The 27817-nt window shown below is 36.7% G+C and overlaps 1 protein-coding gene and 1 long non-coding RNA gene across 10 annotated transcripts in view; one reads left to right on the plus strand and one right to left on the minus strand.

The window, feature by feature from the left end:
- PDE4D (phosphodiesterase 4D) overlaps window positions 1-27817 on the minus strand; it is a 509895-nt gene that overhangs the window by 63863 nt on the left and 418215 nt on the right. For all 9 annotated transcript variants that reach the window (XM_064405626.1, XM_064405625.1, XM_064405624.1 and 6 more), the window contains 3 exons: window positions 17937-17973; window positions 15502-15575; window positions 14661-14710 (listed from right to left, as the gene is read on the minus strand). In XM_064405626.1, coding sequence (XP_064261696.1) covers window positions 14661-14710; window positions 15502-15575; window positions 17937-17973 — 161 coding nt within the window. The remainder of the gene's footprint in view (window positions 1-14660; window positions 14711-15501; window positions 15576-17936; window positions 17974-27817) is intronic.
- LOC135291434 (uncharacterized) lies at window positions 1771-17181 on the plus strand. The gene is made up of 3 exons (XR_010354229.1): window positions 1771-2213; window positions 6409-6649; window positions 13059-17181. It is a non-coding gene; the product is annotated as an uncharacterized LOC135291434 (long non-coding RNA).

The following is a 27817-nucleotide window of genomic DNA, read 5'->3' on the forward strand; positions in this document are numbered from 1 at the left end:
TCTCATTTCAGGGCAACCACTGCTCTCTGGGAAATTAGTTTAAAAGTGTTTCATTTAAGTGAATTCATGTCCACATCCATAAGGCTACAAAAAGCTAGCCAATTTAAGCAGCATTCAGTTATAATCCAGTTATAGAGTGCCACAGTTAGGCACAAACTGTCTCTTTCAGCTATGTTTTCTAGACTATCTCATAAAGCATCTACTTTTAAATCTGAAAATGGGAACTGATTCACATTGCTAGCAGGGGGATTTTCAGAGATCACAGTGACATGTCCAAAGTCAACAGAGGAAAAGGCACACAGTGTTAGAAGATCCTCTAAGCAGATTGCTGACTTCTAGATGTAGGATGAAAGGAGTTTTTTGGGTCATCTGTTAATGGTCTAGACAAGGGAAACTTGTCTCTTTCCTGAGACTATTGCTGTATAACACCCTAATTAATAGCTCTAGGACTTGAAGAACAGAATTCTCACTCATTGCACAGATTCGCAAGATCTTTGGAAAGGTGCATATATTCCCACATATATCTTATGTGTAGTGTATAACTAAAGCCTAAACCAGAAAAAGTGTCATCCTACTGATGTTGTTTCATTTGAAGTCAATTTTTAAGCATGCATTAAGAAGTAGTGACACTAGAAATATCAAACATCAAAAAAGGAATAAAGCCATAAATAAAACTAAACAGAACAGCTACAAATTTGATGGGGTTATAAACTCATCAAATTCCCATGGGAATAAGCCATGCTGAGATTTATTTGCAGGTTGAAAAGCACAACTGATTTTGACTGGACACTTTATAGAGAATTTGTTTATGATTTTTATGAATTTATAGAGATATTAAGGAATTAGAGTAGTTAATTAGTTAATTCAGTAGTTAATATGCAAAGAAATACAAAATTATTTCTGTGTTGTATGAAAGTTACATCAGTTACTACCACAGTATATTTTTAAGGTGATTCCAATTAAGAGATTTTGGTTTTTTCCCCATCAAAACATAAATTTACAGAAGTATCTAAATCCTCTCCTTCACAGATCCAACTAACTATGAAAGACTAAAGGAATTGGGATTGTTCAGCCTGAAAAGAGAGGAATGGCCTTATTGTGCCTTTTGTTTACATAAGGCAACTTACAAGAAAGCTGGAGAGGTGCATTTTTTCACAGGCAAGCATAGATATAAACAAAAAGGAGAGAGGTTTGCATCAGATGTCAGAAAGAAGTTCCTTGCTGTGAGGATGGTGAAGCACTGGAACAAGTTGCCTAGGAAAGGGGATGCCCCGCTCCTGAAAGTGTTCAGAGCCAGGCTGCATAAGGCTGTCAGCAGCCTGGCCAAGTCGAGGTGTCCCTGCCCATGGCAGAGGGTTTGGAAGAAGATGATCTTTAAAGTGCCTTCCAGCCGAACCGTTCTATGGTTCCACAAACATGACCAGGCAGATTGCAGACACGTAAGAGCTCGGCTCCAGGCGCGGGCCGTGTCGGTGGCACAGCTCCGGCCGTGTGTGCCCCGTTTGGAATGCCGCCGGGCACAGCCCGCCTCAGGAGCGGCGCAGGGCGGCTCCAGCGGCCCCTGCCGCCCCGCAGGCCCCTCCCGCCGCCGGCCCTGCCATCGCTTGTCGCGCCCGCCGCCGCAGCCCCCGGGCCGGGCTCGCCCCGTCCAGCCCTGTCCCCGACAGCGCCCGGCGCCGGACGAGCCGCGTTTCCCTCACACGGGCTCCCCGGCCCGGAGCCGGCTCTCGGCCCCGCCATCGGCAGAGTGTGCCGGGGGAGCGCGGCCTGAGCAGGCGGCGGGCCGCGGGACCTCGGGGCAGCCGGCGCCACGGGGAGCTCAGTCGAGAGACAGGGAAAAGTTGTTTTCCTAAAGACCCTGAAGGTTTGAACAATGCGGCTTCCAGCCGAAGTGTCTAAAACCTTCACCCCGAGGGGCTGAGTCTTTCCCCTTCCGTGGTGGTGTCCTGCTGCACCTAGCATCTCTGTTTCCGATAGCATCACACCTAACAACAGCAGCAGGAGGATAAGCACCTGGCACTGTATGGTTATTTTGGCACCATGGGCGATGGGGTTTGACAACTGACATTCCTCGGAGTATTTTAAGCTATAGGGATGCAATGCTTGAATGTTCAAGATGATGCTGGGAAAATCATGTGGAAAGAACAGGCGTTAAGAAGCTTGTGTAGCAGCTGGGATGTCAAGGCCACTGTGCAGGCAGGATATGCAGGCAGGTAGGATATTGCATCAAACTACAGATACTTTGTTGTAGAAAACAAAAGAGAAAAAGAACGTCTGAGAATTTATGAGATAAAACACATCCCAAGCCTGAATTGGTGAGAAACTGTGGGAGAGGAGGACAGTGATTAGTTTGTCAGACTGGCTTGATGACATCAAGTCTTACAGGACTTACACTGAAATCTGCAGCATCCATATAGTGTGTCAGTCTGGTGTGCACCTTATAACATGTGACTTGGCTGATTATCAGGTATCCTTATCAGCTCGTGCTATAAATGTCCCAAAATATCTGTTCTTACATGGTCTTTCCTCTCCTGTCCAAATCTTTACTTTAAACAACACTTTATGTGTTGCTTGACCTCCCCAACATATTCTATATATACTCACATGTACAAAATCCAACAAACTCAATTTTATAAAATTATCCCAGTTTATTTCCTTGAATGTAAAGCAAAATTACCGTTTGAATGAAATGTATTAGCATCATCTAAGCCCCAGGTTTTTTACATACTAATACCAATTCCTGGATTGTTTCTGATTTAACAGTCAGATACATTTTAACAAACAGTTTGCAACTGATGTACTGTGAACGTAATGAATCATTAGCACTCCCACCCACCCAAAAGTGAGAGCCAAATGTTCAGTCCTAGTAAAAATACTTGAAACTCCATTAGTTTTCAAAATAATTACAGCTGCTGCTCCTATGTATGACTTCAGCCCACAAAGTGGGAAGTGGCACTTTGATGGACTTGCAGAGGCAAAGCACAACAGACTGACAGAGCTGTAGACGCATCTGCTGCTGCTGAGGTTCTTGCATTGTTTCATTGTAATATCTGCACTTCACAAATAATGTTGTTACTTCTTTTTTAGAAAGCTTTTCTTCAAATGGATGGTTATGCACACAGAATGAGATAGAAAAAGCATATAGAAATTATACATATTCCTTTTCTGCTAGCAAGCACATCACTAATTTTAGATGCCTTTTTTTTTTTTTTTCAATTACAGGAAAGGAGTGATTTCCACAGAAAGTAATAGGCTCAAAAAGGTTGAATTAGAAGAGGAAGGATTGGAAATTTAGCCGCATTTTCTTAATCTGATAGTCATATATTATTCTTGATTATGGTGGCAGCTGTATCTTACAAGAATGAAGACAATGTAAGGGAAGAAATAGAAAAACAGACCCTGTCCTATATCTATGTTCTTCAAAATAGTGATTCTTCCTCCGAAGGTCAGATGTGTTACAAAATTGTCCTGCTGCATCAACAGGATTAAGCTACAGTTGGCCTTTGCTTAAGAAAGACTGAAAAAACTGTCAAAAATGGTTTGAGGCAATCAGGCTTAATCCATTTACAGACAGCTCCCTAAAGCCATGACTGAATTCTTTAATTTTTAAAATTGGACTGTTGTTGTCGTCACTCTTCCAGACACAGCAATAAAGGTGCAAATTCTGACCAGCCACCACCTTTTTCAATGAAAACAACTATAATACTACTAAGTGGCAAGTTGTGAGAGGACTGCTGTCATTCATACCACCTTTTAGTGAGGTGAAAATACAGAGAAAGAGAAATGGAAAAAATTAAGTCAAATCCTGGCCAGGCCTGAAAAAATATAATCAAATTCTACTCACTGGGGTTGTTACTTTAGTTTCAGACTGGACAGTCAAACCAAGAACAGTAACTGAGAAATGAGTGAAATGAAACTCATATTTTCACTCAATAAAATATGCTATTAAAAATTGTTAGGATTCATGCATGATAGTCAGTGACAGAACCTTGGAAAGCAATTTTCCTTGAATTCTGTTTATATTGAATGCAGTAGTTTTGAGATCCAGTGGAACTATCCTCTCTGAATGTGGAGTTTTATGCCAAAAGTCCATTGATACTGCCTGTAAACTCAAGAGTCTCTGGCTCTGGAAAAATAATGTATTTGTCTTTGTTTATGTATAGATATCAAAAGAAATTCAGAAGTTATTGTGAGGGTTCTGAGATTAAGCTTATAAAAAAATTCTGATTGTGTAACTCTTTCAAATGAGATAAGACTTTTATTTGTCTAGGATGTAGAATCCATTTAAGATCATCAATACAGCAGCAAAGACTATAAATGGTCCCTACACCATGTAAAGTTCTTTGTGCACTTACAGGAGTAAATAAAATCTTAAAATTTACTCTTCTTATTAATATAATTTAAAAAATAAACTTTTAATGATTTTGAGTCCAATATGAAAGGAGTAGAACATTGAACTGGCAGGTAACTACCTATACAAAGTAAATAAGTACAGTGTTTCAGGATGGGATAACCATATATTAAATTGAAAATAAAACAATTTAAAATTAGAAGTTAGGTTATATTTTTTTCCCCCAGAATTAGTAGCCAGAGGACATTTATTTCCACAAATGTAATTTTTTTGCTGGGTGTTTCTGGTAAATCCACCTAACAGACACTTGCACAATTACAACCACTGATCCATGTTCTTTGCCTTAGGAGTAGCCTTGAAATTCCATTCCCATTTAGAGCAGTGGTGGACTACAGTCTGTTGTGCTAACATTTCCACTTCATAGGACAGCCTGACATTTATTCTCAGCTACACATTTCCAAAGTGTTAGTAACACTGAAGTCATGTTTTTATTACAGGAGTTTTTGTAATGGTGAGAAGCAAACATTGAAGCCTTGAAATATGGCCAGATAGAAATAGTGGCCGTGTTAGTATCATGAATAACATTCTCTTCATGGAGAAATCCTTTACAGAAGAATACAGGAAGCAGAAGCCCTTCCACCCTCCCCTTCCCCTTTTAAAGGACAGTTTCTGTTTCCAGCCTCAGCTAACAGAACAGGCTGTATGAAGTGAACAAAGTCAAGAACGCTATTTCTGAGTCCTGTTCCTCTGCTAAACCAATTCACAATTAAACATTATATGTGGGGAACAATCTTTTCTAGGAAAAACTCAAGCTTTAGTTCACTGCGCTGGTTGCATAGACTAAAGCCTTTGTTAATGATCCTGTCACCTGGTAACTGCCCATTCTCCAGCAACACAACACAGAGACAAGTTTGAGAACTTCTAGAAGCAATCTTGTGAAAAGGAAAGTGGCTAATATGGTCTTCATATATGTGATAACTTTATTTATTTAAAGCTATGTTGCTACTGATGCTAGGGATCTGATCATAGATAAACCAGCTTTAATGTGCTAGCCATGAATCTGTGAGACTGTGGGCCTTAGCCTGGGGATTTACTAACACTGAGCATTTATTCTGGTGGACAAAAATCACACTGCACTTCATCTCTTTGTTGTCTGCTCACTAAACAAAATGAGCTGAGAGGTATTTATACATCTTGTAGTCCTCCTCATTCACAAGGCTGCCTGAGAATGCACTAGGGAGAGTCTTTCCCTGCACTGAAATAGTAACACTAGTTTCCAAATAACCTTGTCTAAGCACTGCCAGATTGGGAGCTAATCAGTAACTCAAACAGTAGAGTGGTAATCTGCCTTTTCCACCAACTTGCTGAACAAATGTAAAAAATTACATTAATTACATTTTATTAGGAGAAATATGGATTTTTAATGGTGTATTTTTGACAGATGGAGTTGTTACTTGAAAGAAATATATTTTTAAAGAAGATTTTTATTATATTTTTATTTAATTCTATGGAATTATAGTCTTTAGAATAGTTATGTAAACCTTTTTTATTTTACAAAGTGGCCATTATAGATGTTTTATAATTCAGCTCTGCAGGATTAAGCTGTGATTGGAAATAATGCTTGTAGAACTACCTCTCACAGATCCATCAATGCATACAGTTTTCAAAAATAAATGCATGCAAATAAATTTATGTATACTATGAAGTAGAAAAACCTATTTATTTTAACAACCAATCTTCAAAGAAATGGAATCCATTCTTGGAAAATATGTGCAATTTTAATAGCCCTTTTTATAGGGAAGTCTACCTTTTTTTTCGAGAAAAGAGTTTTCAAAGTAGAACTGGCCACTGGTCTTACCACAAACATATTATTCATTGAAGCAACATTTATTCCTTTGAGCATCAACTCTGTCTTTCAGGTGGGTATGTTTAGACAATATTACTCGTGGAACAGAATTGTGCCCTTCTCTTTTGTAGTGTGTACTGAGACTACAAGGAGCCTTTTTCTTCCTAGTAACTTGCCACACCATGGCTTTTCACTCCATCATATCTTACAGCTCCCCTGCCTCCTAGGGAAGAAATAAACCAAACACAAAACAGAAGTCAAAGGAGTATAAATCTGCAAGGAGGATGGAACTGCACTAGACCAAGGAAAAGTGTTATAAAGGACTAATTGGTGCTGCAGTTTCAGATTTTACTCAGCAAAGCAAAAAGTGGGAGATTTCATCACGAGAATCAGCAGAAGCTAGGCAAACAGACTTTGGTTTCACAATCTCATACAGTGGATATCTATGGCTGGTAGGTAACATGCTTACATACATTTCCAAACAGTAGAAGCATGTGATAACTACATGGTTTAACCACTTGACTGTTGTTTTCCCATGAGACAGGCATATACATACTAAGTCAGCTGCTTGCTCTTTGGAAATACCACCGCAAACTGCAAAAACTTGTATGGCTGTAGGACTAACACTTCCCTGCTCACCTCCTTTATGTGCTAGGTTTTTAGAGTTGAAGATTGCATGGGGAATGATGAGATTCAAACAAACAGATCAGATTATATGAGATTCATGAGGTGAAATTTTATGAGATTCAAATTCTCTTTATTTTATATCTGATCTGCAAAAAATATTTTGAGATTCACCCTCAAAGCCACACACACACAAAAAAAAGGAGGAAGTCACCAGAGAAGAAATGTATTTCTGCAGCTGAAATGCTGAAATAGGTCATACATACATACAGGACAGAGAAAAGGCAGAATACAAAACATAATTTGGGGGTCAGGTCACATTTGCCATTGCTTGTATTAGCTGCAATCCAATGTAAAAGAATTAACCAACACAAAATTCTGATTTTTCTTTTTCCCTTTGAAAAGCAGAGTTCAAACCCAGCAGTATTACTAGCAAAACCCACCACATTCCTTCCAAACCAAATACTGTTTTTCTTTCCCATTAGTTGCCTACCGTCATCTGTTGGACCTTCCCAAATCTTACTGGTAACATTTAGGTAGCTCAGCTTTCCAGGTTTTGAAACTCTTGTTTGATTTTCTCCTTCATTTCTATGGCACAGACTTCTTCCTAGGCTTTTTATTCTAGTCATCTTTGTACTCCTTAAATTAAAGACTAATTAGTCAATAGTCCTTATAATATGTGCACTATGTTATTAGCATATGACTTACTTAGTACAAGGGGAATTTGTAAATGCTTGCTAATCCAATAGTCACTTTTGTAATATGCTCCTGATTTAATTCACATTTTTTAGTATAGTAGTAAGCAATATAGTGGCTAAATTCACTCACTTGGATATAATCCTACCTTGCTTATTGTAATTAAGAAAATAAACCTTTATTTTTTTGTCATAATATCCTATGATTTAAGACATAGATCCTAAATTTTTGTCTCTCATCTATATTTTTTATTTGGTTTAACATCTGTCCAAATTCATATCTAATTTTAATTCAAATATAAATATCACTGCAGAAAATAATTTAAAATTGTGTGTAGAAGGAATAATTAATCGGATTGGCAATTTTATGCTAACATTTGAATGCAAATATTTGGGAATAGTTTTTAGTATTTCATAACAACTAAAACTATACGTATGTGACCACAGCTCCTTCATTAACTCAGAATATCATCATAATGGGAATAAAATCAAGACTTTCCTAGTACAAAAAAAAAAGTTTGCCTCTACTAAAACAGAGATAATCTTCTTAACAGTGAGCTGATTAAGGAATATGACAAAAGAACATAAATTTTACAATTCTAATAACAGAAAACAAGAGTCATTGAGCTATGAGAAACTGGCTGAGTGCTATGGTTTGGGTTTGATTAGGAAATTTTAAAGTAATACCTTGGCACATTTAACATTTCAAGTGAAAATTCTCCAGTAAAAACTACTGTCTCTTTCACTGCCTCCCCTCATTCCTCCCAAAGGCCCAAAGTCAAATTTGGTAAAATTTTCACTGCAACTCTTCCCTGACAAGTTTCTGGTAAAGACTACTTTATAATATTTGGGACTGTGCTCGGCCTCCCATTGCAGGTGTTTCTCATAGATAGTTACAGCAGAGTAATGTCCACTGGATAACTCAAGATTTTGCATAGACAATGTTTTGGGCCTCTGCAGAGTGTGTGGTTTCACTGAGACAGCTGCTTGCCTCCCCTGACTATAAAGAATGCTTGTGGATATTCAGAGGGATTTGATACCAAGAGAGCCAACTGGAAGCATGAAACACATACATGTCTGAATACATGTATGCCAAACAGTTGCTTCCATGATGACCAGTTCCCACTATCAAAGATTTTCTGAGCTGAGTTACCTAACGCTGGAAAAAAAACTTTTTGCGTGAATATGTTGTAACTTTTGGCCTGAGAGCAGAAGACTGAACTTTAGGTGTTGCTTATCCTTGAAATTTTTAATCCTAGTTCCTGAGAAAGTGCAGTAGGCACAAGTGGATGTTCCTACCACTAGACCTGGAATTACACCTTTCAGTTGAAGATGAGTCATTTTGAAGGATGTAAAATACATGAGGCCAGAGAGAGAAAATACAGAAAAGGGAGACTTCATTGTAGCTTGTCTCCAGGGCTCTCTGACCATGGCTTCTGGCAGATCTGATTCACTGCTGTGTTCAGGCTCTTTACTCAGGAACCTGCATGTAATAAAAGCAGAATTTATGCAGTTTAACGGGTGATTTCAATGTAGCCCTTAATTTTTAAATGGATGCTCAGGAAAGTGAATAGGCTTGAATAGGCCAGTTTCTTCGTAATCTATTAAAGGAAAAAATATCCACTTTCAAATAAATCTTTTAGACTGGGCAGGTGATAATGTGTCCCTGTGTGAAAAGAAGGTACACTCAGACTGCAACCAAGTCATAACAGAAAACCACATCTGCTTCAGTTGTATTTTCTGTATTCATCAGACAAGGGACTGCAAGGGAAGGAGAAAAATGACACAGGCAAGAGTCCTACTTTTCTTTCTGATTCTTCTCAACTCTGTCCTAAAAACCCAACTATGTTTCACTCTTTCCAGTTGTTTTTCTGTTGTTATGAATACAATAAATACAGCCTGGGGTCATGTACAGTTCTCTGCTGTGCTATGCCACCAGTGCCTGTAAGGGACAGAGGCTGAAAGGAGAAGAAGCACATGAAGCTTTTCACCCTGTCTCTCTTTCCAGTGAAGTGGACAGTTTGGGTGAAATAGTGATATAAGGACTTTTACTGGTGCAGAAAAATATGAGACCAATTTGATAGTAAGAAGCACAGATTTATGTGGGGTTGCATATCAGATTACTGATATGGAGATTGATAATGACTCTGATGTTTTCTTTTTAAATGTATTCCTAGTCTAACTCCAAAATGTGTGAGTCTGAAACAAAATCAAGGCTGTACTATGCTTCAGTCTTATGAAAAGTAACCTGAAGTGCTAGATGAAGATAAAAGCAAAGTTCAGCCCTATGATGGGTCCTAGTCTCTATGGACTTTAATAACCACCACATATTTCTTCTGAAACAGACTGTTGAAAAATTGAATTCATACACAAGAGCCAAATGTTGTTGTCTACACACTGCAAAACATCTCTTTTTATTTTCTAATTTTTGTTTCAAATGGTTAATTTTAATTGCATGAGCATTCTTGCCAGGAATCTCATAAACTATGACATATATTCCTTTGTTTAACTTTCTATTTTATGAAAGCTTACATATTTGCCTATCAGGTATCAGTGTTGAAGAGTGCCCTGGTTTCATTTGCTTTCTTGAATGTGAGATGATACACAAACAGCTTATCTGGTTCAAAACCATGTCAGTCTTCTTCCTGCTGTTCTGCCTTAAGGTTAATCACTGTTCTACAAACTCACTCACCCTAAAAGAGCCCTACATACAGATTTCTTTGAAGCCTTTGAGTCAGAAAACTTTTTCAACATTAGTTAAAACTCTACAAATCGAGATGAAGAAAGCATTCAGCAAGCCTTCACAGTTGTATCCTGTTAATAACAGTCTCTTCCCTAAACTAATGGGGTTGAACTGGAGACAATACTTTTTGAAAAGGAAAACCAGTTTACTAAATGACTCCATTTAACCAGCTATTTTTTAAATTGTAGCACATGAAAGTACTGCACCAGCTATGACACTGTGAAGTTTTTTTCTGAATGCAAGCAAATTTGGATTCAATTTATTAATATCAAATTCTCACAAACTCTGCATGTGCAAACTCCGCTAATTCAGCCCCAAAGATGAGGAAATTACTTTGAAGGTCTGGGTGGGGAGCTGACTGCCGGCTCTCTGATGCCTTACCTGTTAGCTGCATACCTTACTTCCTGTGGGTCAGGGGATGTATGAATGAATTTCAGTCTGAATGTAATTTGTGCCCTGTATCTCACAAACCAATATGATTTTGTTTGTGTTGTGGTTAACAAGGCTAAAAGTGAGATAACTCCCTGTTTGGTGATCGTGACCTAGATAAGGACTTTTAATGATTAACTGAAAAGAGTACCTGATGTAAATATGGCTGTTTTCCAAATCTGTCCTATTTAAGAAAAATATTATTGATTGTTTAAGAAAATAATATACAGGTCACTGCAAAGTGCTTTTCACAGTAATGATGGGGAACTGGTTCAACTCCACTAGAATTGTTCAACTCCACTAGAATTGTTCAACTCCACTACAGCTGATGATTGTCAATCCTATATTCAAAACACCTGTTGGAAAAATTGTGAGCTTGTTTTGCAAAAATGAGAGATGAAACTAACTAAACCAACCAACATCTGAATTGATACTTAGTTACTGAACTTCATGGGTCAGATGGAGGGATTTCAATAGAAGCTAAATCTAATATTCTCTGAGCTGCAGAATATAAATGTTTCTTTTTCTCTACTATTAGAATTCACAGAATCATAAAATGTTTTGAGTTGGAAAAGAAAACTCTGAAGTGTGGGCTGGATGAGTGGAAAGAATTGTAGAATAAAACTGGCAAGCTCAATCCTCGAGTCACAGATAGTTTTGGGTTTTTTTTGAAAACAAAATATTTGTATTTCACTGGTTTTGTTAAGAGAATTACTACCAGTTTGAACTTAAACACCAGAAAATATGATTCATAGTGAGAGAAACCTCTTTTGGTTGAAGTACAGACCACCAAGCACGAGAGAACTGTTCAGAAAGCCCTGTTATTCCAGGCTGATCTTAGTCATGAGAGAGAGACGGTACTTGTAGGAAATTTATATCCCTTTGATGACTTCTAACAGAAGTTTTCATCTCTGTTTATTCACACTGACTATAGTTAAAACTGATATTTACATCCTAGAATCTAAAGAAAGTATGAAAGATGTCATCTAAAAATTGTATTGTTACATGAAAAGCTCCCATGTCGTGCCCCCTAATTTGTCTGCAAAAGGAACACAGCACGCTATAGCATAGTTGTATGATAATGAACATGGAATTTTATGCCATTGATATTCATTAGCTTATTTCAACACAGTTTCCAATAAGGATTCATGTGGTTATACTGAATAGAAAGGATTTTATTTTCATCACAACTGCTACATATTTTTGTTGAAAAATCACCATAAATTTTGAGGCTACCATGGTGGATGTTGCTTCTAAGAATTTGAACAGATGATTCCTGTGCTGCTTCACTTCTTATTGTCATAGTTTCTTACTTTTTTGCTAAGGTATGCTGCCACAGATTTATGCCTCATGTTGAATTCTTAAAATAGAAAATGAGAGAATGTTGCTCTTGCTTTTTTAGTTACTTGACTTTACCAGATTGCTTTTCATGTTTTCTTTGTTGGTACCCCCATATCTTCTTTAGTAGTTCCCTTCTGTGATCATCCCTTTCCTCAGAGAGAATCTTCCCAGAGACACCTCTTTCAGGAAGTTGAGCAACATAAAATCTCCATCTTAAGTGTCTGTTTGGTTTATAATCAATAAAGCTTAGTGACACATGCCCTCCAGTCACTTAGATTGCCACCTTGCCAATGAGTTCTTGCTGAGACTGCAAGGTGAGCCATGTGGATGACATGATGAGGCTCTACCCTAGCTGGTGTATTTTTCCGGATACTCCATGACACAAATTCTGAGAACAGCAAAACCAGGAGGATTTCTCAGCAGGCAGGATCTCTAGAAGCTACATTTTGAATGTTCCCCACAAGAATTCAAAAAACTTAGTAGCATCTGAAAGGGCTTTCAATTATTCTGTGAATTATAGCAGAAGTGTTTTTAATCTTCCTTCTTAACATACAGCTGTTAAGACATTTTACTAGCATTCGATATGCCCCAAGAACAAACCTATGCATATTTCTGCACCAATGCCATAAAATTTGTTGCCATGGAAATATCAAAACGAGCTTATAACTAAGAATGGGCAAACTCTTTCATGCAAAATACTATCCATCCTCAATTTCCGTTCAATAGTCAAAATGAATTGTAGCCATTTTCGTGCTTTATAGTGGCTTCATATATTTGTTATATCGTTAAAGTCTTTCAACCACTTATATCCAGTGCACACAGGCTCCAAATCATCCTGTTCAATGCATAATTTGGGCACAGAAATTCCAGCAGCATGTCTGAGAAATCAGACTAAACTAAATGATATTAAATTATCCTTACTATTATTTGCCTTTTCTTGCTGCCTTTGAATTTATTGGTAAAGAAGAATTTCCTAGATTAATTGGAAAGCTGACTGAAGTATCTTCTTTCTAAACTTTAAAATTTCAGATGATTTATGTGCCTTGGGTCCTGCTGTCTGAACAGCTTCTCCTGCTGGACAAAAGAAGTTGACCTCAGGCAAATAGCTGTGGGAGAGCATGTAACGTAATGTTCACAGGCATGCACATCTTCTCTTCTGGATATCATTTTATTTTACTGTCATGAATTTCACTATGTTTTCTAAAGTTAGTTCCTTGGCGTTAAAGAATGAGCCCTGTATTTGAGTATCTCTGTCTCCAGTTAACATATTTCTGGATTACTGTGCTATGAGACAAATCACAAAATTAAAAATAGATATAATATCCATAACTGAAATGGTTTATAGAGAGCAATTTGAAACCAATGCACAGAATTACCTCTTCAAGAAATATTTCAACAAAGGATCATTAATAGAATTTGTCTACATATATAGATACATCTTCTTTCTGTTATTTAATTAACATGATGCCTTTCTGTTCATAGTATAGATTTAAACACATAACCTTCTATTCCCTGATGAGCCCTACACACAAATGTTCTTATTGTATGAGTTCCTAGAAGAATAAAACTGTACAGACCTGCCAAGACTGGGTCCTTTTAAGGTGAGAAGTTAGCTGAAAAAACCCATTGATTTTAACACATTCCAGAGCCTAAAGGCAGAAACTACTGAACATTGAAAAGCTACACTGCTTCTCAAAATTGCTGAAGTATCATTTTGTTATTTAGAGATACAAATGTGTAATTCAATTAAAAAGATGAAGCATTTTGAAAATTACAGAAAATTGTATTCCTGGTTGTGGTTTAAATGATAATTTGCCTGTTTAGTAAGTGTCTGTATACTTTGATCAAGAAGAAAAGCAAATGCTCTTTCACTCTGACAGAATACAATAGAGAAAGTAATACCCAGAGAATTAAACAGTGTAAGTTGTGAATTAACATGATGTAAAAAATATGGGGTTCAATAAAGTGTATTTCTATAAAGACATCCAAGATGAAATTGTCATTAAAATAACCAAAAGTAGCATGGGATAAAATTTTCCGAAATATTAATGTAATTTACACTGCTAGTCTTGTGTTTAAGTCAATATTTACTTAGAAATAATACTATCTTTTAAAAGAAAATTTCTTTCTCATTCAGATGTTATAAAAATAGGACTTACAATTCTAAATCAGAAAATTCAGTACAATTCTAAATCAAAATTCAGTTTTGAACATTTCTCCTCATAGCATAAGCACTTTTAAAGTGAAGACTTTGTGTCTGCTTTGCTGCAGAACTCTATATCCCAAAAAGAAAGATTAATGGATTCCATATATCAGTGTTTTCCGGTAGATTTCATTGCAAAAAGTTACTAATTAATTTATTAATAACATGGTCACATACTGGTATATAAGGAAAAATAATTGGGAAGGAATTTAAATTAAAACTGGAATAATAAAATAGAAATCAGACATTAACAGGACAGAACACTAGAAGTCACCAATTTGAATCACTATGTGACTTAAAAACTCAAAAGCTCTTTAATAAAACCAATGTAAGTGTATGAAGGGATGTAAGTATATAAAGCAATATATATTTACTATTATAAAATGCATTTTTCAGTTAGATGCTTTCTATAAATAAATTATTCTTACCTGTTATAGTTGCTTTGTTAATAGATGGTTGGCTACACATTGGTGATCTTCTATTAAAAAGGAAATGAAAAAAGGTTTAATCCTGAAAAATGCACTGATTACTGAATTCTTAGACAATACAACAGAAAACATATTACCTAGGAATTTATTTGAGAACTCCAGGACAGGAATACTTTAGAAAATTACAGGTTTATTAAAAACCTGCCTAATCACATCTAGAGCAAATGCATAGCTTGAAATATGACTTATAATACAAAGACATTCATTTATTTGGAATTACTTCTAGGTGTCGAGATGCATGCTTTGGGTGAGGAAAATAACTTCACTACATTTGCCAGTGTAACTAACAGTGTTTACTGTGATGCTGTAACATGACTGGAGAGAGATCATATTTATGCTGCCTAACTTTTAGTTATGAACTACTGTGGATAGGTAGGGTATCACTACCTTGAATGAGTGGAGTTCTAAACTCAGATCATGCAAGCAGATCTCAGTGAGTGCAGCTGTCTGCTCACTCTGTTTCATTTGCAATACTCAGACTGTGCCTGAATGGTCATCTTTGAATGATCTTAGACATATCACTATCTAAAATCACATAAGGTGAAAAAACCTACTCCAACTTTATGCAAGGACAACAATTGCAAGATCAATTAGAAGGCAAGGAAACTATTGTCTCAGCCACCAACTATAACATCTTTAGGGAATTATGAACTTATTCCTCATCATAGTTTTATGCGGGTTTGGTGGCACAGACTGAAATCTATAACTCCTATTTGTCTTCTTAGCTTACATTAAAAAAGTATCACTGCAAAAAGTTCAGTGGCCAAAAAATGACACTCACTTGCTGGGTGCCCGGTCTTGTAAATTGGTTAATGCAGCAAAGTTATTCCGGACAGTACGCAGGCTGGCCAGAACCTGGAACAAAAAAAGTGGATTCAGTATTAATTTCTGCATAATTGAGACTGATCTATCTCTGCTCCACTGTGCTGAAACAAAATGGAAAGCATGTTGCAAAACCCCTGTAAAAGTTTTCCTGGGCAGGTTAGTCTGGAGCATTTGGCTATTATTTAACAATAATATGCCTGTAATACAAAGGCAGTAGTTTACATCTATTTTTTGTTCCCCTCATAAACAACTCATTTTCTGTCTGAAGGCAGGCTGACTTGCAGGGGAGGAAAGTTTTTTTTACATAATTCTACTTATTTCTTTAAAATACCAAGAAAAGCATTTGAGTCTGGAAGATAATAGCCCATTCAACCCAAATATTCCATGCATACAAAATAATTACAAAATCTGCAGTTCAGTCCCCATACACTCCAAAGGACAAATGGAATGAGATTGTCTAGACTGCTAGGAAAAGTAAAAAAGCAAATGTGTCTCCTCTAAGAGGCACAACTGATTTAGGGACTTAGTGCAGAAGGCCAGAAAAAAAGGAAGTTATCCCCTGAGAATGCAGGAAAAGTCTGCAACCTCTTACAAGCTTCATGCACTGGGGAAGACAACACAAAATAACTGCTTCCTTTCTGGACTTAATATCATGCAAGATAGCAGACAGTGAATGTAGTGGAGTGTCTTTGAGTTATAAGTGGCATAGGCACTCTCTTCTGAAGGCAGTTGGGCAATATGCAAAAGATTTTGTGCCATGTGAGGGTAAAAAGATGAACCTCTCTGTCAGGGGTGAGATTGTTCAGCTGATGTCTGAGAGGAATTGTGAGTTTATTAGAGCTAGGCTGGAAATGGGAGAAAGCAGCAACACTAATCACTGGTATGTCTTTGCAGAAGTTGACAATTTTTTTTTTTCTCAGCCCAGACTGGGCTGGGTTCCTGGTGAACCCATCTGAAGAATAACAAAAGCAGCAATGAGAAGCTGGGTTTCAGAGATCTGAATTGAGGAGTGTACAACCCTCTTTTCATAGCAACTTAAATATATACCGTAGGTAGGAAGTGAGTAGGACGCTGAAGAAAAAAAGAATAAACTAATGAAAGTTTGTAACAGAAAGTATTTAAAACTAGCAATGACTGGCAGTTGTCAAACTATTGGAGGTAAATTTGAAAGAAGTTAAGATAATAAAAAATATATTTGGCTAACTAAATCCAAAAATCAGGAAGCAAACTGACTTATTTCTAATTCAGCAAGGATTAAACCAATTATATATGTCATCAAATCTGCGTATTCAGAGTACAGTGAAGATTTCAGAGTATTTCATAAAAGGCCCTTGCTTAATAGTTTCTCTGCTAGTAAAAGATAATGGGTTTATTCATAATAAGGACTTGATTGAGTCTTATAAACACTGAATCTCTTTGCAATATAAGTAAATATATAATAAGGTATTTAATTAATATACTTTTAATAGATTATTATTTGAGTAAAGCAACCTGCATAGTTTGGCTGAAGCTGCCACATATGTCTAGACGTGGCATACATGTTATATATATATACGACATATTATGTATATAATATGATATATGATATATAAATATGATATATATGATATATAGGCTATATAGTATATATAGGATATATTGCATATTGTATATGAGTCTATATTCTATATTCTATATTCTATATTATATTCTTATAATATTGTTATCTGACACTGCTGTGTGACTCAACCTTTTTCTTTACATTCACCTTCAACCACATATGACTTCATAATTACAGTAATTTGACTTAAATTCCTATCTGTTTTGGAGTAAAACCCATCATCAGGAGTTCAAAGAAAAGCAATGTTAATTTTTCATACTTTATAAGGAAGCTCTCTTGTGAAAAACTGTGGCTTTTTAATCTGAATAATAAAGAATTTTGAACTGGTATTTTATAAACCAGCATCTGAATAGAAAAAACCAAAACCAGAATCTGAATAGAAAAAACCAAACTTGGTTTTGTAAGGGAACATATGTGTTCTGGCTAAAATTTATCTCATTTCTAAAAATCTCATTGTATTTTATTCATAAAATATGTTCAAGTGGAGAAATTGTAATTAAAAAATAATAGAATAACAGGAATCAGAGATTTGTCTTAATCAAGAATGCCTGCTACAGTATTTGTTAGAGATCAAAGGTGTTTGTCGTGTTGTTGCACTTCAACTTTTCAGATAATCAAAAAGTGCGAAGAGAGGTATAGTTAACAGAGTGGGAGTTTTATGACTTTCGTTGAAACACTTTTCTTGTTTCAGGCAAACATATATAATATCAACAACAGAAAACAACAATGGTTTGGCCATTTTGTCTTTAAATTACAAGGCTACGTGAGAAATATGACAAAGCTGTTCCTACCTGAGCAAATGGTGTCACAATCAAGTCATCTCCATGTCTGAAAAAAAATAAGTAGAGTTGTGAGTTAGGTATCACCAAAAATTTGCTGCTTTAACAGAAAGAAAGTCAGGTTTTACAATGCAGTATAGGTAACTCCAGTTTTATTCTTCAGTTACACTTTATTATTGCTCCACACACACTTTGAAAAGCAAGTATCAACTTAGTTATTGCCCAACTGCCTGGCAAGTCTATGAGAATGTTTCTGTGGTATGGCAGGTGACTGACTATCTGGGATTAATCTACAGATATGTCATCCCAAAGGATAGAGGTGAATGTTCCAAAAGTGACCCCATGGAGGGTTGTCACCAGGCTTGTGAGAACAGAACAGGTGGATGGCTGGGAATATATTTATACATCACAGATGAATCAAAACCTACTAAAACTTTCAAACTGACTGAGACTTGTGCAGTTATAGGGGCCTGTGACGAAGGGTGTGCTGTCACTGTGACATGGGAGGGGGGATGCATGGACAAGGTGCCAAGATGACCAACTGTAGGACAAAAGGTAGGAAGAGAAAGTAGGGTTCCTACTCTTCAGAATGAAAAACTGCTACTTGAAATGGTTGTCTGAAACTACAGTCCTGTAAACACAAGTAGACAGAAAGGCAAAAAAGTAGCATCTGCAGTATTGAGGATATAGAGTCAAAATATAGGAACATGAAAAATTTAGCATTTTTTGTTTTCCTATCCAGTGTATGGCAGCAGTCAAGGTGAAAATAAATTTTCCAAAGGCAAAAAACCAATATGTTTTTAATTTTCTTGTACTTCCCTGTAGTGAATTTATCATAAGTAGCAAGTTCCAACTTCTAACAGAAACTACCATTGATTTGTTGCTATTTTAATGTTATTTAAGTTCAAGCATAAAATATGAGTTTTTAACATTGGATTTGAAGTCCATGAAAATCTAATCAGAAAAAGGGTGATAAATGGAGAAATGTGACTTGTGGTTGACTTCCTACAACATTATTCTTATAATTTATATACTGTCCACAAGACAGCAATGGTTTGCAGGTGTTGTAAGAATGTAATTAAAAAGCAGTCTGTGCAATCTGTACAGCAGTACAATCAGTCTGTAAGGATGAAACAAAACTCCCTAATATTCATGGTCATCAGAATATTTAATAACTCTGTAACCATTTTTATTATCATCTCTTTTATTCCTTTTGTAATAGAAGAATGGATTTTTAAACACCTTGTGAAAGAAATCTGCATTTTGAACACAGTCTTTGCAGGAGTGGTTGGAATAGGGTGTTGCTTCAGGTGGAACCAGACTGGACAGAAAGCATATAAGCATGACTCTCAGAACAAATCAAAATAAACATGCCCTCCATAAGAGGAACTCAGAGGTATTAATTGCTCAGGGAAGCCAAATCCAGTTGGGTATAATAGACAACATGAATCAGCCCAGAGCATTAGCAGAAGAGTTAATGACCAGCTGGGTTTAGTACCTCTTTATGTTTTCACTGAGACAGGAAAACATCAGCAAATGCCCTACACTGTAATTTTAGATAAGGGTTGCTTAATGAATTACACAAAGGCTTTAGCAGAAGATAAGCCAAGTGCCTTTTTTTAAATTTTTTCTATCCTGTTCTCCACTGAAAGAGAGTGTGACTATGCTACTTCACTTCCAGGAAAATTATGCTCTTTGTCTTCGAGTTCTGTGAAATGGCATTATCTAATATGTGACAGCTGGTTTAAATGTTTCTCAGTCGTCCTTTAATTTCTTATCTTTTATAAAGGATATTTTTATGATTTGCATAGAGCTACTCTGTTTTTTGTTTGTTTTTTGACATTTAAAGGGGGCCCAGTTCAAAACATAAAACCATTTTTTAGTGATCTAGTCTAAACTGCACATTTGGAAATTATGAAAGGGCAGAACTATGAAGATGAAAATGTTTACAGGTAGCAGCAGCACTGGACAAAGAACAAAAATATTCAATTGTTTCTACCTGTAAATAAGACATGAAGATGGTTCTTTCTAGCATCTGTCAGTGGCAAACACTCTGAATGCCCAATATATGACATAAATGCACAAGATATTCACCAGTGCCTCATAGTACCAGAAAACTCCTGAAACATAGTCACTAACAGTTAATTTTAGATTGGCAAAAAATATAAAAATAAGATTGTCCTCCTCAAAATCTCTTGTAGGATTCTTTATTGTAGATGGTACTTCCTCTCCTTCCCATTTAGCCCCTGTTTCCCACTCTGTAGATGCTGAGGCACCCATAAAAGGCAACCGGCTACATGATCTTGGCTTTCTGTCCTGGAGGATCTTTTATTCTTTTATGTAAAATAATATGATTCCACTTTTCTAATTTTCAAACTTGAGTTGTTTCTGGACTGCATTTCACTGAAGAACATGGATGTCATACTGTTGCTTGTTATGCTTTAGAAGGGGCATGATTAAGTAGTAATTTAATGTACTGAAATCAAGCCAGGACTTAATTTTCACTTTTCAAATCCCCCTTGTGTCAAGAGCAACAAATCCAGATATTATCACTATTTTGGTGAATCTGGTACTCAAAGTACAGATATCCACAGCTTTTGCAAAATAGTTAAGCACTCACCAGACCACTTGAACTGCAATGCAATCATAAAAGGTGGTGAGCAATCTTTGATCTACATTGGGTCAGAAAATCTGGACAAGGTGAGAGGGTTCAAAAATAGGGCAGACATGTCCAAAGAAGCTGTGGTAATTTTAATACAGAAGAGCAAGAGCACTTGATCCAAAATGCCATTGATACACAGTGTACTACAGTGTGATAAACATGACAATATATCCTGTCTAGATGACATGGAAGCTGATGGGTGATTCTTTCTGGATTCCCATCAGAAGGATAGTGCCACTTATTTGCATACAGAAGCAAGAGAGAGTGTAAATACTGCAATATGTCACAAGCTTCTAAATATAGACAGAGGTATTAGCCTCTAAAGCTAGAAGAAATTGTTTACATCAGTGTTAGATTCTCTTAACTAGAATGCTTGGCATACTTGTTCATATCTTCATTTTTTAAAGGAAATACAGGTTTGAAACCAGAAATTTTTTCACAGACACGCCCACAATTTAAAACTATCAATTCTCCACCACCAAAAAACATTGCTAAAACATGCACCAGCCCACATGAGATTAATGACTGTTGCATAAAACACAAGCAAAATTCTCTTTAGCAGACCGAATATTACACACCACATTGCAAGCTATTAGCCACTGTAAAGTGGTGAAGCCTAAACTTCTGCAAATTTCTGACTTTTTCTTCATAACATTTCCTATATGACCCTTGAACTCACACCATATAACCTAGGCTGATCCCCAACCAGAAGAGGAGATGAAAGTTCTCTATTAAGTCAGAAGCTAGTTGAACATGTTCAGTACAAAATTCTGCTTCCTTTCCTCAGGATTTGCCTCAATTTGTCTCTTCTATCCCAATCACAGAATAGTAATTAACTTTTCCCCTAATAATAAGTGACAGAGAAGGAGGCAGGAAGATTAACGTAAGGATAAGACAGGGTGACTGCATAACCTTGACTTCATAATTAAACTGTCATAATTTAATATAAAATCTAATAAGAGAAGTAACTAGAGAGATATTCTGCAGACCTATCAGGATACACTTAAAAATAGTGGATGTTTTTGTAGTACTTAGAAAAAACTCATTATATCCATTAAGGAGAAGGAAATCCCAGGCTTTAGAGACCACAGGGAGACTGAGGGACTTGCTCCTGTGGAGCTTCATAGGGAAGGTCCTCAAGGTTTGTCTTTCTAAAGGCCATAGTAAACACAGATTAAGGTTTTCTAGGTCTTTCTAGACTTTCACATGAATATCAACTGAGTGATCTTGAGGAAATGCCTTGAAGTTATGAGATATAAACAGGATCAATAGGAGCTCTGCCTTATATAAATAGAGGGGAGAAAACATACAACACATATTTACACCAGTTTGACACAAATGTACCAGTTTAAAGTATGATCTAATTGGTTTGCAACACTCCTCTCCTTGAATCAAAACCTTATATTCTCAGGAGAAAACCTGGCTGAAGATGCTGGTGAAGCCTTAAATCCAACTGGTATAGTCCATGTTGTATTCTCTGGCTACAAACTTTGGACATAGACCATTTGAAAGAATAATGCTGCCAACTGAATTGAAAAGCCCTAGAGGACAGTGGCTGCACGGAATCCCTGAATGAAGTTCCACATCAAGAGCTGAAGCTTTCATCACACTTCATATGAAATTACTCAATTTTTAAAGAATTGTATAAGCAAGAAGATGGACACTAAAGTAGTCTTCTGTTTGGATCAGAAGATATATTGCAGCTGCCTTTTGCAGTGTAAACATGTAGATTTGAATTAAACATTGCATCCACTCATTTCTGTATACAAGGCTGTATACTTACTGTCCAATAGCGTGTCTCAGCTTAGATGAGACATTTGTATTTTGTTTGCATATATACTGGAACACAATTATACCATAGACAAAACCACAAATGAAAGACAGAGAATAAGCTGATGGAGTACCCTAATTGCCAGGATTTTCTTTTCTGTCCCAATAACATTTCATAGTTGAAGCCAAATATGCACCCACAAAACATATTAATTAAGTATGCTGAAGTATTCACATTGCTCAGGTTCACATTTTAGCAACAATGAAAGCTGATTCTAGATTGCACTCTGATATGGCAATGGTAATGATACTAGCTATCAGAAGCTGTGCTTTGAGGAAAGTGAGCAGCAGTAGCTGCTCCATGCAGCTTGATATTTATCATCATCATCTACATTTGAAAAATACAAATGGGTTGGTTTGCAAAAATGATTTTGTGAAGTCAGAATCACAGTGTTCCAAGTCAGCTTATTCTGCAGGAATAGTACTTAAGTCATGTCATATCAATTTTTAGGCTTTGAGAAAAAAATTTCTAGCCTTGCGATAGCTTAGGCCTTGCTCAAAAAGCCAAGACTAAATGAGTGTAAGTGGCATCTCTTAATGTTTTTTCCACATTACAAAATGGGGTTACTCTTTTTCCTAGAAAGCCATTGGGTTATTAATGATTTGCATGTCTTTGAAAGAGTAAGCACAAACTGGGGGATGATTGGGCATCTCAGGCAGGGGATAGACATGACACTGTGAGCAGGCTGGGATTTAAGGTTGACAGAACAAGCAATTAAAATTGATATCAGAGCCATGAGCTATAGAGTAGGGGGTTGTTTTTCACAGAGCATTTTATTTCTGTGAACATGTACGTAAGAGGATTGTTAAAAAGAGCTACTTGAAACCACAGAAATTAGACCCTGAATGAAGCAGACTCTCATCAACTATTGTCTGAGTGTTTCAGAACACCACAATTTTCTGTAACTGCGCAGTTATGTCCTTCTGATACATCTGTCTAATTCAGCAACACAGCTAGCCCTAATTAGTGAAAAAGTATTGCTGTAATATTGGGAGTTCAGTACAGTTAATTTAATCAAGCTTAACCAGATGAAGTAGGATTGGCTCCAAAAAGCCACAGCACTTGAGAAGTCCATTATCTCAGCCAAAAGAGTGCTGGTTATAGTAATTCTCCTTGGACTGTCTAACTAAGCAAGTGAGATTTAGAAAGACAGACTAAAGGGAGAAAATATTCTTCCAGCATAAATGTCACTAGTAAAAACTTCAGATATAAGTATTTCCAAAGACCCCAATTGACTTCATATTTATTAAGAAAACAATTCTTGTCTGCCTTACAGAGATCAAAGCACCTCAAAAAAAGTTGTATTATTACATTTGGCTAATACACATATGTTATGTACTAAAACACCTGGAGTTTTCTAGATACAATTTGTATTTTATATAGGAAAATAATTTTTCATGTCACCTTTTTAGCATTTCAGGTCCTGAAGATACACTTGATTAGGCTTGAAAGAAGCCTTTGAATTCTTGAAATCTACCCTGTTACAATCATCAGTGCTAGGTTACCCAAACTGCAATCTTAATTCAAGCTGAACTTCATTAGTGCCCAAAGTAAGAAGCTCTCTCAAGACTTGGAAAGACAAAAGGACTGCATCTCTTACAGACTAAGGAACTGGAAAGGAACAGTGTTAGCACTTCTAAATCAGTATTTTGAGGTTTAATCCACGGACTGTCAGGTATGTGCACAGGATATGTGTACGCCTCACTGTGCATTAATAGATCTCTCATAGTGTTCCTACTTTTGACCAGACTAACAAAACCAAAAAGATTCTGGGTGACAAGGGCTATTTTAGGTCCAGTGACAGTGATATGAACTAGGACCCATCAAATCCAGAAGCTTCATTCAGAATTGCTGAATGAGCTAGAATCACAACTGGCTGACTATCTCAAAAAAACAGGAATTACTTCTATTTTTTCCCATCCAATATACTGTGCTGTTGGAACACTACTAGGCTTCTTACATCTACCAAAAAAGTCTCCTAACACCTTTGGAAGAGTTTGAGGACCACCAGGATCTCTTATGTCAGTCCCAACTACTTTTCTCAGAAGCTTAAACCTTTTCCAAAGACATTGTACTCACACATCTAACTTGTGTAATCTGCCTGAGGAAATCATGTAGCTAGTGATGTAGTGGACCTTCACAGTAGGATGTCAGCATGATGTGTAGCATAAAAAAACACAGATAACTCAATAAATCATTTTTATCATATTGGCCTAGTCATCCACCCAGCTTCAATGCTTTAATCCTGTCATTATGTAGCAGACCATTTAGATTACAGGAGAATGGTGGGCAACTATTCTGAGTGACTGGCCTGTATTAAGTCCAACAGAATTACTCAGTCCTGAAGGGAAACAGAGCATGGCCTCATCAGAGGCCACTGCTGCAGGTGGTTTTCCTTCTGAAATCAGAAGGCAGTCTGCCTGGGGGTCACTGAGGCAATGGCAAGGGAAAAGAAGCTACAGCAGTGTGTGGCTTTGTTTTGTGTGTTGAAGGAGAGGCTGGATTAAGCCAGAGGAGATAAGACTTTGAATGAGAAAAATGCTGGACTCAATCAGAGGAGTCCAGGTGAAATCAGCAGTGCCACTATTGGACTGTTCGTGCAAGCAAAATCATAATTTAGTTATAACAAGGCTGAAAAACAAACAGGCATCAGAGACTACAGCATAGTTCTGTTTTCTTCTCAGGTTTGAGAAAATTAGTGACTGGGTTTGCATACATGACTGGAAGCAATCACGTTAGTGCCACTTAATCACTAGTTACTATTAGTGAGTTTTGATTCCATTAGCTGACACACATAAACTTTTACCTTGTAGCAAATTAAAATAAAATGTGTTTATTGTGCCTGTTACTGCTTTTAATCATCAGGTATTTGGTTGCTTGCTTGTCCTTGTCCCACAAGCTTAAGTGCTTAAAACTGATATGGGTGTGTTATTCCTGAAGAATAAAACTACATGACTTTTCATGTGAGCCTCCTACTGCTGCAGGCTGAAAGATTTCCTCCTTAAAAGAAATAGCAGAGCTGCTGAGAACAAGGCACTCATGCAATGCAACACAGCCTGAGAGAGCTTGCTATCAGCCAGCCACAGAGAGTTTCAAGGTTTATAAAAAAAGATGGTTCCTTAACTAAATTCAAAGTTTCCTAAATGTATGTAACAAGAAACAAGATGACTTCAAGAAAAACAAGAAAAAAACATCAGATTTTCAGACTGTACACTTTCAGGGATTGAACTCTACAACTACCTGAGCATTAGTGCCATTAAAAGAATTCAGAGCAGTCAGTTTGTGCCCTGAAGAGTGGAATGACAGCTAATGTTCTTCTGGGTTTTGAAATAAATTTGACCTCTGCATGTAGGTGATCACAGAGCTAGAAAGACTGTCCAAAAGAGATCCCCCCAAACATTAAAGTCCTTTTTTACAAAGCTGCCTCTCTTCACACTGCCCCTATCCTTCAGTATTGCAGGCACACTAAATGAACATGCCCATCTTCCCCTCCACTGCTGATCAGTGTTGCAAGGCCAGGGTGTTGTGATGTACCTGAAATCCCAGCTAAGAATTGGTTTTGGTACCATATTTTTAAGAACATGTCATCTGTGACTGAAAAGATGTAGGAATTCAGTGTGTTTTGGTTTTAGCTTCAGTAATAACTTGATATTTTCCTTTAAATGTCCATAGTTTCCTGAGAATGGAAGAAAAAAACCTAAAATATTAAAAGTATTTAAAGGAAAAGTGATGTGTTTAACACCTGAGAGCTATGTTTGGAAAATTGTAAGGTTTTAGCAATCTCACACAAAATCAATGACGATTCTGTGCTGATTGAAAATAAATAAAATATATTTGTATTTCATCAACAAAAATTCTTCCCTGAATTTAAAGCAGATAAACTCTTCTCCATGCAAAAATGCTTTCTTTTTGTTTTCCAACATAACCGATTTCCCGATCAACAAATAAAGTTAACATAAATAAATTAGAATAATAAATATTCCTGAAAATAGAATAATACATATTCCTGACAAATTTATTATTCAACTTTAAGCAAGTTGCATTCTAAGTTGAACTCTTTGTTTTGAATTCCACCTGTAAAATGTGTCAAACAACCAAAAAGGACAGTCATCTTTTTTTTTTCTTTTTTTTTTTCTTTTTTAGCTCAAAAAAATTGTAAGTGACTTGAAAATTACTTAGATTAATTTAAGCTGCAACCTGGAACTTCATTTAAGGCCCTTAAAAAAAGAAAAACACAATGAAGTAAAATATTTGTCTGCTTCTGCTTTTCCTAAAGTGTTGTATATACATTTCTTTACATGAACAAATAAATGTCTCAAGCAATTGAATGTATTTTTTAAATTAATGATTGTTTCTAAACAGAGTCACACATAGAAAATGCTTCTTTTTTATCTCAGGCTGGACTTTGAAGTTTAACTGTTCATTTTCAGCCAGTAATAACCATGAAATAATAATATCAGAGATTCCTACAGAAGAATATGATTGAAAAGAATTTCAGCTGCAAATCCTCTGGAGAATAGATAATTGTTTGTAATTTTCTAAACTGAAGTACAATTGTTCCTCTCAGTAAATACATGTATTGTCTGCTGTCCTAGAATCTTTCATGAAAAAGGTGTGTTTTTTCTCCATAACTTAAGATGCATAATCACAATATTTCATTAATAAAACTAGGCTGTACTGGATCAGAAAAAAAAGAAAAAGCTTGCCTTAGAGGATGAGAAATTATATCCTCTGTAACTGTAGCTGTAGGGAAAACGCCCTGGGGAAAACTTAATTCTCTTGATATTTCTTTTATCACAGACAGAGTCTTCAGAAGTTACTGACCTCGCAGTAGGTTGTACAGGGCACGGGTGTGTGGTGGCCGTTTAGCAGATCACCATACCAGTGACCCCGCAGTTCCCTCAGTTCCCTGGCTGGGTTCTGCTCCTTTAATGCATGCAAGCAAGTTTTAATAGAAATCAGCAAATTTTGTGTAATAATAATAGTTGGAGTTTATAGTGATAAGCTGATGAAGAAAACAATGCTGTCCTTCTCTAAAGAGAGCTGTTAAACTCCCCCAGTAGCTGCTTTTTTATGAGAGGTTAAGCTGGCCAAGTCCTGAGGAAACCAGGATATCTGTGCTGTGCTGTGTTCTGAGAGCTAGTGGAAATGGGAGAAGAAGAGACTTAAATGAGAGATCAGAAGGTGTCTCATACTCGGAAACACAGTGAGCTTGGACAGACTTGTCTACTGAGAATGTCTTGGTCCTCTGGTCTAGACTGCTATCCTCTGGTCTGCTTTTCAGAATCACTGGGAGATTACACACATTTTTGCCCTTCAGAGTGGCATAAAACATGGGCTGTGATTCAGCAGTGGACACCTTATTGGCTTTTTATTTTCTAGGAACCTATTTTTTTAACT

This window comes from Passer domesticus, chromosome Z (genome assembly GCF_036417665.1).
Source record: "Passer domesticus isolate bPasDom1 chromosome Z, bPasDom1.hap1, whole genome shotgun sequence".
In the NCBI taxonomy this organism is placed as follows: Eukaryota; Metazoa; Chordata; class Aves; order Passeriformes; family Passeridae; genus Passer; species Passer domesticus.